Below are 12,243 nucleotides of genomic sequence, written 5' to 3'. Positions count from 1 at the left end.
GGTAGATCTGGCAGAGCACTAGTTCTGATAATTTGCTTTCACAGGATCAACAATTCTGAGTTGCAGCATTTACTGCTCTTCTTTGTGGAAGAGGCCGTGTGTTACCCATGTGAGACAATTCTAGATCGTCCATGTGCCGAAGTCAGTTTTGTTTTTGCAGGAACACTGTTTATGTGGAAGATCAGGCAAGCTTGACTAGTATAATATTTGGTGTGGTGCTGGCACTCTGATTTTTTGCATTCAAAATTAAAACATGTTACTATATATGACAATTGCTGAACAAGTTTAAATAAAAATGTTGTTGGCTGATTTAAGCCACTCGTGGAATTCTTTCTTCTGTTATGTGTATACAATCGCAGAGGCAGAAGTTTTGTGTTCACAAGTGAGATCTGGAACAAAAGGTTGTAGTGTGGAATGCTTCTTTTCTGAGTTCTATACAGCCAGCTAGCTAGCCAGCTGGTCATGCTGTTTTCCAGGATCCTCCATTCCATTCTCCCCGACATGCCTACAATCAGTCAGCATTCTGATGGCCACTGAGCCTGCTCAGTCTTTAGTGAGTGGGAGAGTGCCTTCCCCTTTGACTTTTCCTCTAACGTTTTTGGTACTTCTGCCAACTTTGAGGTTCCGACCATACTTCCTTCTTGTTGTTTGACTACATAAGGTTCCAGTGGAACAATTATTAAATTTGCAGATGACACAAAATTGGGTGGGACAGCTAATACCTTGGAAGACAGAAATATGATTAAAGGTGATCATGATAGGTTAGAGTGCTGGACTGAAAGCAACAGGATTAAAATCAGTAGGGTAAAATGCTAATTAGGAAAAAGAAACTAAATGCATGTTACAAGATGGGAATACTTGGCTCAACAAGACTGCAAGTGAGAAAGATCATGAAATTGTTGTAGCTCACAAACTGAATACGAGTCAACAATGTGATGTGGCTGCAAAAAAGGCAAATGCTATTTTAGGCTGCTGTATCACTTCCAAATCCCATGAAATAGCAGTTTTCCTTTACACAGCACTGGTTAGGCCTCATCTGTGTGCTATGTCCAGGCAGTTTAAGAAAGATCCAGACAAGCTGGGAATAGTTCAGAAGAGGGCAACAAGGATCATGCAGGGACTGGAAACAAAGCCCTATGAGGACAGATTGAAAGAAGTGGGTGTGTTTAATCTCAAGAGAAGACTGAGAGGAGATATGATAGCACTTTTCAAGTACTTGACAGGTTGTCAGAAAGAGGGAGGACAGAATCTCTTCTCAGTCATTCCAGAGTATAGGGCACAGAATAATGGGCTCAAGTTACAGGGAATGAGATTCCTGCTAAATATCAGGAAAATTTCCTGACTGTCGGAGCAGTGCAACAAGGAAACCAATTACCTAGGGAGTCTTGTAGGCTCTCCCTCATTAGAGGCATTAAAGATGCAACTGGACAGCCATCTGAGAGGGATGGTTTAATTTGAGCTCTGGCTCCTTCCAATTCTACTATTCTGTGATTCTATATTGTTTTTGTGTGTCTAATATTTCCTCAAGTATCATATGGTGATCAATAACTAAAACCTCTTGTAGTTACATCTGTGCTTCAACCTAGCTATTTCTATGATATTCTTGAGACTAATTTTTCACAGGCTACTAGGGTGGCCAAGTGTACTACTTTATAAGGAAAAACCCTTTACTTGAAGGCATCTGAAGAGCTGCTGTCCTCCTCCTCCTCATTTTCATTCCTATAATGCCCCTTAACTGAAACTTTCTGGGAAGTTTACAGTTATCCATAAAACCAAAACAATAAAATACAATACAAATATCATAAAAACAAAGCAGCATTAAAAAGTATTAAAAACAGCTAGTCCAGTCCCTGTTCTTTTTAAAGGCAAAGAACCATAAAAAGCGAAAGTAGAGGCCTGGAAGTTGCCCACCCTACTTAGCACCTAAGCAGCGGATTAAGCCGGCACACGGGTCACAGTCTTTCCCACTGTATAAGATTATTTTATTTCTATTCAAAGTATGGTCATTATTTCTAAAGTTGCACCATAAGTTAGCAAGTTTTATGCAAATATGTATAAAATCCCCTTTGCCTTCTGTTTTAGAGGGGAGGTGTATAGTTGCAAATTTAGAAATATTTACTTTAAATAGAAGTGCAATACATGGTTCCACAATGGGAAAGACTGTGGCTGGGTGACTGGGGTACCTTTCCCTCTGCTGAGCAGGTGCTAACTGTTGATAGGCATCTTCCGGGCCCCTGGACTTTCCTTTTTCCCAGGAACCTTTAAACTGGAATTGGACTGGACAGCCCTTTAAACGCAGGCCTGGTCCTTTGACAACCCCGCTACACATTGCTGCAGACTGCCAACACCATGGGGTGTGGGGGTGCACCCTGCTGACACCATCTAAGAAAACAGGAATTTGAATGTTGTTACTATCATAATTTAAATAATTTAATTGCCTTTTACATTTCTGGTAATAGTTTAATGACAGTTAAACAGTGTGGATTTTTTCTTGTCTCCAATTAGACTCCAGACTTGGTTTCTAAGCCCTTTGCAGACAGCATCCTCATCCTGCGTGATGAGAGATGGAACAACGTCCGACGCCTGTTGACCCCAGCCTTCAGTACCACAAAGATAAAAGAGGTAAGCGGCAGGAAGCAGGTGTTGCAATTTTATATATATGAAGCTTTTCTTGTTCTTTCTGCTGGATGTTTCCCAAGTGTGTGATGTTTAAATGACTGCGTAATGAATGGATGTCAGTCATCCAAACTGCCAAACTATTACTGCCTCACTGGTTTGCCTATGTAAAGTCATTGCTCCTTTGGGGAGAAGTTTTTCAGTGTATCAGACTGCCTATTAGAGAAATGTAAGGTTTTTGTTTTTGTATTTGCTATGTGGTATTTGCCTATGATCTTCATAGATCAGCAAACTTTGCAGCTTGAGTTCTCTGTGGATTGCACAAAGGAACAAATGTTATGTCATTAACAAATATTCTCTGGGAGATTAGAAGGGTTAAAAAATTAAAAGCAATATAAATAGTTAAAGAAATCAGATATAGTATAATATACAGTATTGGTATAGCATAGCAAACAGGCACAGGGTATATAAAGCAGCCATAATATCTGAAGACAGAGATCTGAACCCTGATATCCCTACAATAGAGGCTGACAACCTTGTACTCTTCAGGATTCCCAGGCAGATTTTCCAGGACTGTTCTTTTTTCTGCCTACTCACTCCCAAACCTGCATCTGCTTTCTTCCACCATGCTTAGCTTCTAGGAAGCAGGAAGATTGAGAGATGGAATGAATATGGGGGTGGGAAGGAAGGCCTTGCGGGTAAAATGTGCTCACAGCTCACCCCCATCTAAAATGTGCACTCAGGCCTGAAAAAATGGGCACCGGTACCTACAGAGAGGAAATAAAGATCTTTTCCTGTCACTGGAAAGTTAACAGTGTAGGTGTCAGGTGGGCATCCTTAGAGAGGGCATCTCCATACGTTTGCAGGGCTCCATATGGGACATGTGTGAAGGGCTCTGGATTACACTTTCTTTCTTCAGACTAGCACACCAATGTAATTTCATTGGCCTTTATCTATTTTACTTACACCAGCTTTGTATCTGGTCCCTCAACTTCTGCTAGTGGGAAATGCTTCTCTCTCTCTCTCTCTCTCTCTCTCTCTCTCTCTCTCTCTCTCTCTCTCTCTCTCTCTCTGCTTGCTTGCTTGCTTGCTTGCTTGCTTGCTTGCTTGCTTGCTTGCTTGCTTGCTTGCTTGCTTGCTTGCTTGAGTGGAGTGACCTGGGGCAGGGGTGGGGGGAGAATAGTACTTAATCTTTGCTTTTGTGAGCAACCTGGCCCTTAGCCATTGCCTGCCAAAGGCAAGGACCTTTGCTCTCTCCCAGACAGATCATTGCAAAATTAATCTCTCCAAGTTACAGGGCAAGCACCTATGAGAGAGACAGAGAGGGGGAGGGATTGTGTGTGTGCTCTTCTTACTCTGATTTCTAGTATATTTGGTGGAATATAAAGCATATATAACAAGACCAATTATTCAGGCTGGACAGGAGTTACTCAGGAGTTGCCTCAGCACAGCCCTGCTCTCTTTGCTCTGTGCATGTTTCAGGCAGTTGGAGACTGAATTTATGCTGTGACAAACTCCCAGCACATTCATGCCCTGTCTCTTAATTAAAAACCATGGTGATGTCTCAGTTGTTCATTCATCTCAGAAGGAATTCTTATTCTTACTATTTTACTTTATAATTTTATATTTAAAAAGTAATCATTTTTACTGGGGTACCTGTTCTTTGGTTGTAAAATTTTTCCACTGGGCAGAAGTCTGTGTTGTTTTGACACGCGGCTGTCGAAATCCACAGTAGCATCTAAATGTGTCTGACTCCTTTAGCTCTATAGACAGCTGTTGCTTAGCAACACCAGCTGTCACCTCCTTATTATGGTAAATTCTAATTGGCCAGAAGCCTGGCAAAGACCACTGATTAATCAGAACTGACAAGATCATTGGTTATGTACCTAGACAATTGACTCTTTGCTTGGTTTGATAGCAAATTTCATACATTCTTACATTTTTAAGAAAGGAAGACACAGTACATTCAAATGTCTGTTGTGAGAGGCAGAGGAAGAATTCTGCATTGACTTGGCATAAATTAATCTCCCTTACTGTAGTTCATCAACACAGGGCAAATCCTTGCCTTCACTTTGCCTCTGCTAAGCTGAACAAAAGATAAAGCCCCTGGCATGTATAGAGCAACCCCTGCTGGCCTGAGTGAGATGCTTTTTAGTTGCATAAATAGTTCCTGGTCATTGTGCTTTGGGGGAATAGATGTCTGTGGTTAAGGAGTTAATTCCTTAGGGGGAAGTGAACCATGCACACTGTTGCATCTTATGCGCTTTGGCTAGGAAGGAGCTATAGCAACTGGTGGGGGGGAAAGAGACCAGAGGCTCAGTGGATGACCTCTGCCCCAGCAACAACAAGTCCTGTGGCACCTTAAAGACTAAAAAATGATCTGTGGTATAAGTTTTCATGGAATAGAGGCCACTTCAGATGCAGCGTAGGCCGTAGTCCAGGAAAGCTTATGCTGCAGTAAGTCTTAGTCTAGAAGGTGTTACAGGACTCTTAGTGATCATTGCTGTGACAGAGTAACACAGCTATCCTTCCAGAAGTTGTGTATCATAACAGCTCTACTCTTAGTGCCCTATTTTCTGTTCAACATGTTATATTTTATTTTATTTTTACTTTTATGGACCATTACAATATCCACGTGACTGTCTGGGTAGTTTATACAATTAAAATCATCAACAAAACATGTTAAGCCTGTTGGGAGGAAGCTGTATAGACACCAGCGAATGAGACTTCCTGGTTCCCTACTTTTCCCATCCAAATTTGACACATGTGTGGGGGAGCCAAAACAGCCATTTCAGCACTTGTAGAGGGAGATTAAGTGTGATTTTTTTTTTGACCCTCGGAAGAATATATTTTCCATTACAGGAAATCTCTGCAAGGAATGATTGCAGAACATACAGTTGATATAGGTGTATCCATGCTATAGCACTGCAACCCAAATGACTTTTGCAAATTATCCTAAAATCATTCTACAGCAATTTTTCTGTGTTTGTGTGTGTGTGTGTGGGGGGTGCATTTCCCCCTCCTTTTCCATCTTTTCAAAAACAGCTTTAGACAACTTTTTCCCGTCCTCCTGATAAGGCTAATATTTAATAGCACTTTTAAATCCAGATGTATTTTGCTTCTTTATGTGGTATTTATGTGGTATTTGTTCTTGAAAGGTTTTGTTTAAAAATACTGGCTTATATACTAAAGGCAAATTCACTTTCTTGAGTGACAGTCTTTATGTAGGTCAGTGTGGTGTGGTGATTAAGAGCACGGGGCTGGGACTCAGGCGATCTGGGTTCTAGTCCCTGCTCAGCCATGGAGCCAGCTGGGTGAATTTGGGCTAGCCACAGATCCTCAGTCCAACCTACCTCACAAGGTTGTTGTTGTGCAGGATAAGTCAGAGCAAGAAGAGGAAAATTAGGGAAGCCTCTTTTTGCTTTTTGAGGGGAAAAGGCAGGACAGAAATCTAAATAAGTAAGTAACCGAAACAGCCCCATCCACATACAAAAGGAGGCTATCAGGAGGGAACATCAAGGTTTGCAGAAGAGCAGAAAGTTAAGAAAATGGAGGGGAAGCAGCTGGTACAGTGAGGACCTACTGGGCTCAGTGCCTGTGTTTCTTGGAAGCAGCAGGGGTGGAGGAGAAAAGAGCAAAAGGGGAATGGAATGGAGTACCCTGACATGAGATATGGTTGACTGGCACACTGAACAGGAATGGTTATTAAATTTGACTTGATCTGGGAGAGGAAATGAATATTTTTCTCTTCAACTGAACAAACAAACCCAGTGTTTAAAGTCTGCATTTATTAGTACTCTGGCCACCTTATTTTGCTTAGGGAAGCACAGCAAAACTTCCTTTTTGTTTCTCTTAGAGGCAAATCATGGCTTTCCCCCACTGCTGCTATCATAACACTGAATTTCAGTAGCAAAATCAGTGATATGGGAGCAGTAGAAATTGCAGTGGTGGCAGAGATGATTGTGGCCCCAACTGGTTTGGGGTGGTGCAGAAAATTGTTTCTTCATCGTGGCCTCTGTGCATCACACACATGGGTTCTGCGCCTGTGCAGTGCCTTTGGCCGGAAGATTAACAGCTAATGGTTTTTGGCGGGAACGCTGCTCCCCCTCCCCCCTAGCATTATATAAGGAGCGGAGTGTCCGCCATTTTCCAGTCTTTGCAATCGCCGTTCGTTGTGGCTCGTGCTGCTTCACTCTCGCTAAGATTATTACTTATCTTCTTGCTCGTTCGAAAATCTCTCCTTTTTCCTACCAAGTTTGTATCCCTTGTTCTTGTTGTTAGTACTTCACTTATATTTCTTCTTAACTTTGCACCATTTTTTCCTCTTTATCGTTCCTATAAAAAAAAACAAAAATATTACTTTCCCGCTTTACTATCTCCTTTTTTCTTCTTTCTACGATGGCACAATGGGCAGCGTTCCGCAAGTGCGGAAAATGTGGCTCCAAAATGCCCGCCACGGACCTGCATGATCTGTGCCTCCTTTGCTTGGGGGAAGGGCACAGAACCGATAAGCGCAGCCATTGTTTGGCGTTCTCTAAACAGGCGAGGAAGAACAGGGAGAACCGCCTCTGCAAACTCTTATGGGACCAGGCTTTCCTCCAATAGGACTGGCTGGTGGCTAAGCCTTCCATTGTTGTGGCCCCACCCGAAGGCCATCCAACTTCGGCTGACCTGCCGCAATGCCCGGCCTCTACCTCCATTGCTCCGCCCTCATGCCCTTCTGAAGAAGGCGCTCATACCATGGCCGACCAATCTGTTTCCCTGCTGAGGAAACAAAAGGAAAAAAGAAAGCACAGCGACTCAGATAAATATCCTGTGCATAAGAAGGCCAAGAAAGATTAGACGGGCAAGCCGGTTAAGAAGCCGAAGAACCCCGAGCAGGCAAAACACCGCCACTTGGGCTCGGCCTCTTCCTCGGTCCCGACCATCCAGGTTGCTATGAGGGTTACCCCACCAGGCTCACCGCACCGACCGACAGCCGAATCCATTCTGGATTCAAAGCATGGTTCCATCTCTGATGGGGAAATACGAGATTCTCCACCTAGAGCTCGATCACCAACTCCGATGCCTCCAATCCCGATGGATACTGAGATCGCCATCTCCCCTCCGAGAAGCCGTAGGAGCTGTTCCTCAGATGCAAGGTCTGATGATTGGTACCACTCCAGGTACTCCTCCGCTCCGAGACGGGAAGAGTACCACTCCATAGCCTATTATCCGACCTCCAGGGGACAATCTTCGCCACCAGCGCCTCGGGAATGTTTCCATTCAATGCCCAGAGACGCCCTGAGGGCCCCATCTAAAGAAAGTGGCAGATCAGAGTCACCAGGAGATTCTTCCTCCAGTGTACCACCCCCCTACTGGATGGAATCCGACGAGTCTGAGGCTGACTCAACCTCGCTGGATGCAGCGGTTGCTTCTCAGGGCCCGGGGTCGCCCGAGGAACTGTATATATCGTTTAACGATCTGATGGCCAGACTAGTGAGATCGCTCGATATAGAAGCCCACCAACAGCCGGGACTGAGCACCGATCATTTTTATGCTGTGGTCAGGGGCGAACGATCTACATCTATTGCCTTGCCGTTTATTACGACCTTACAGCAGGCAATGACCCACCCATGGGACCTCCCAGCTCACCCACAACCAACTTCTTGTAAATACGAGTCCATGTATCGGGTGCGGGAAGAGGACATCCCGTTTCTTCTCCGTCACCCCAAGCCGAATTCGGTTGTTGTAGAATCCTCGCAGGGTCGGGAAGCCTGTGGACATACCTCGCCTCGTGACAAAGAGGGCAGAAAGGTTGATTCCCTTGCCCGCCGGGTATATGCAGCTTTGGGCCTTGGTTTACGAATTTCTAATTATGAGGCAACCCTGGCGCATTACCAGTATTTTCTTATGCAACGCCTGGACGCCATCATCGATACCCTCCTGGGAAACCAGGGTGAACTTGCTAAGACTTTTGTTAAGGAAGCTATGCAAGTGGTGGTGCAACAGCTTTCCACTGCGAGGCACCACGTAGACTCTGATTCAAGGTCGCTGGTCGGTGCCATTTCCCTCTGCAGACATTCCTGTTTGCGTAATTGCAATTTTCCGGACGAGATGAAGCAGAGAATTGAGGAGATGCCATTCGACGGTTCCGGTCTCTTCCACGCGAGGACGGATAGCAAATTGAAGAAAATCCATGAATCAAGGATGACGGCCCGTCGTATGGAATTGCAATCTCTACCCCAACGTAAGTGGTCATGGTCACGTCCACAGTACCGTCAACAATTTCCGCCTCGGCAACAGCAACCGCATCAACGTCAGCAGCATTGCAGGCAACAACCACCCCAGCACTTCCAACAGCTGCTTTGATACGGACAGGTGACAGTGCTGATGCGACGAGCGAACCTCTCCTCTCATTCCAACTCTACCCTCCCCCCTCTCATTTGGGGATCGACTGAAGAGTCGGCTCTCCATTTGGGAGTCCATCACATCTGATGGGTGGGTGTTATCTATCATTCAGCACAGATATGGAATCAAATTCGACATTGTGCCATCAACGAATCCTATCCGCTATACTCCGACTTCCTTGATACTGTTAGACGAGATTCACCAGCTCCTTGCTAAAGGAGCTATTCGTCGCCTGTTGTTATCAAAGGGATTCCACGGGTTCTATTCCAGATACTTTACGGTCCCGAAACGAGATGGGGGTCTCAGACCAATATTGGACTTGAGAGCTCTCAATAGATTCATAACACCAAAGAAGTTTCGGATGACCACACTTCAAAGTATTCTCCCGTTGCTGGGAAGAGGGGATTGGTTCGCCTCATTGGATCTGAAGGATGCCTATTTTCATATTTCAATACATCCAAGTTATAGGCATTTCCTTTGTTTTGCGGTGGACTCTGAAATCTACGAATTCAATGTGCTACCATTTGGATTAGCCACTGCACCACGGGTTTTTACGAAATGTATGGCTCCTGTCTGTGCACACCTTCGATTACATGGAATTCGGATATACCCGTACCTTGATGATTGGTTGCTGGTCTCTGACACAGGAGCAGGACTTTCGTCTGCTGTTGAGTTTACATGTGCTCTATTGCACGATCTTGGACTCCGTATTAATCAACAGAAATCTACCCTTCTCCCTACGCAGGTGATCAACTTTATCGGAGCCCGGCTGGATTCGACGTTGGCAAGAGCCTTCCTTCCTCGGGACAGACGGCATGCGATTGCTCAGTGCATCGCTCGGATTCGACAAGCAAGAACCATCCCCGCCCGGTCTATTCAGAGCCTGTTGGAACACATGTCTGCTTCCATCTCTGTGATTCCGCATGCCAAACTCAGGCTATGTCCCTTCAACTGAATGTTTCGACCACAGACAGATCCACCTACCAAACGAATTCGTTTCCCAGCTTCCATTCTTCAGTCCCTGTTATGGTGGATAGACCCAGCCAATCTGACTGTAGGCATTCTGTTTCAACCCCGGTACCCTACAGTAACCCTCGGCACCGATGCGTCCCTGCTGGGATGGAGAACAATTTGCTCTGATCTACATACCCAGGGGATATGGAGTCACCGGGATTGCAGGAACCATATCAATTTTCTGGAACTTCTTGCCGTTTTCAAAGCCCTGCAATCATTTGAGGATGCGCTTCTACACCAGGTCGTCCAGGTGACCTCAAACAACATGGCGACGGTCTTTTATTTGAACAAACAAGGGGGAACCCGATCCTGGAAACTAGCCCACCTGGCCATGCAGATTTGGGACTGGTGCATACCGAGAGGTATCACTCTTCTAGCAGTTCACCTTGCGGGCACAGAAAATACAGACGCGGATCTCTTGAGCAGACATATGTCGCGGTCACACAAATGGGAGCTAGACCATCGGGTTCGCAACACGCTATTTCACCTATGGGGCCAGCCAGACATCGACCTGTTTGCCACACAGCAGAACAGGGCATGCACGGCCTATTGTTCCAGAGCGGGGATGGGTCAGGACTCACTCGGGGACGCTTTCATGATCCCCTGGACAAATATGACTTTTTATGCTTTCCCTCCGATCCCACTCATCATGAGAATGTTGGCAAAGATCATTCACGAAGGGGCCACAGGGCTACTGATCACCCCCTGGTGGCCACGCCAGCCATGCTTCTCAACTCTCCTTCACATCTCCCAAGAAGAAATTCTCCAACTCCCTCTTCTTCCTTATCTCATTACCCAGAGGGAGGGCACGATCCGCCACCCAGACTTGCTGTCGGTGAAATTGACTGCATGGAGGATACGATGATCAGCTGCAATATATTGGTATCGACACCACCAACCGTCCCGGCCATTCCTGCTCAGCAGAGTCTACACCCAGACCTACAGTATATTCTCGAATCTGCGCTACAACCATCTACTAGGAAGTCGTACGTGGCAAAATGGCAGAGATTCTCTAACTTTGCCAATTTACACTCATTTCCGGCCCCCTCGGCTTCTGTTTCACAGATACTTCAGTTTCTCTTTGGATTGCATCAGTCTGGACTCAAACCTTCGTCCATAAAAGTTTATACAGCAGCGATTTCACATTACTGGGGAACTATACATGGTCTCTCCATTTTTGCTCAACCTCTGATTAAAAGATTTTTGAGAGGATTGAGTAATCTGCATCCAACTATAAGACCTCTAATGCCCACCTGGAGTCTTTCGGTGGTTTTACAAGCGCTGAGTCGATCACCTTTCGAACCCATGGTGATGATCGATCTATCCCTTGCTTCATGGAAGACTGCCTTCCTTGTTGCAGTGACTTCAGCCTGTAGATCCTCTGAGCTCTGCGCCCTTCGGGTAGACCCCCCTTTTCTAAATTTTCATAAGGAAAAAGTGGTTTTTCGGCTGGATCCGTCTTTCCTTCTGAAAGTCGCTACTTCGTTTCACATGCAACAGGAGATTGTTTTACTGGCATTCTTTCCGACCCCTTTGAATCCGATAGAGCGATCTCTACATATGCTGGACGTTCGTCATTGCTTAGCCTTTTATAGGTCCAGGACTGAGTCTGTTTGGCGTTCCAATAGACTTTTTTGAAATATTCGGAACATGACCGAGGCTGTCCAGTCACTTCACAACGTCTTTCGAAATGGATAGTAAATACAATTGTCCTGTCTTATCAGTTAGCTAAGTTGGACTTGCCATCTACTCCAAGAGGTCATTCTACAAGAGCTGTTGCTGCTTCTTCAGCCTTTGCATCAGGGGTCCCAATAGAAGATATGTGCAGGGCGGCCATTTGGGCTACCCCGTGCACCTTCGCCAGACATTATAGACTCGATGTCCATGCCAGGCAGGATTGCTCTTTTGGCAGAGCTGTCCTTTCTTCTGTCCTTCGCTCATGACACCTCCCTCCTCCATTTGGGGTAAGCTTGTTATTCTACCCATATGTGTGATGCACAGAGGCCACGACGAAGAAGAGCAGGTTGCTTACCTGTAACTGATGTTCTTCGAGTGGCCATCTGTGCAGTCACACAACCCACCCTCCGACCCCGCTTGGTGTCATGGGTGGTCTGACTGTTTCTTTCGATACAATGATCTCTTTGCTATGTGTCGTACCACTACTGAATTTGGCTATCTTGTCATACTGACAAACCTTATTATAAGAACAAACGTCGGTCTTTC

At 45.4% G+C, this 12,243-nt stretch overlaps 1 protein-coding gene across 3 annotated transcripts in view; it reads left to right on the top strand.

Annotated features, from left to right (window-relative positions):
* TBXAS1 (thromboxane A synthase 1) overlaps positions 1-12,243 on the top strand; it is a 291,669-nt gene that overhangs the window by 174,038 nt on the left and 105,388 nt on the right. For all 3 annotated transcript variants that reach the window (XM_044441322.1, XM_044441323.1, XM_044441324.1), the window contains one exon: positions 2,506-2,622. In XM_044441322.1, the coding sequence (XP_044297257.1) occupies positions 2,506-2,622 (117 nt within the window). The remainder of the gene's footprint in view (positions 1-2,505; positions 2,623-12,243) is intronic.

Source organism: Varanus komodoensis, unplaced genomic scaffold (assembly GCF_004798865.1).
Source record: "Varanus komodoensis strain SLA01 unplaced genomic scaffold, ASM479886v1 scaffold39, whole genome shotgun sequence".
NCBI lineage: Eukaryota > Metazoa > Chordata > Lepidosauria > Squamata > Varanidae > Varanus > Varanus komodoensis.
This window is presented reverse-complemented; position numbering and strand designations above follow the sequence as displayed.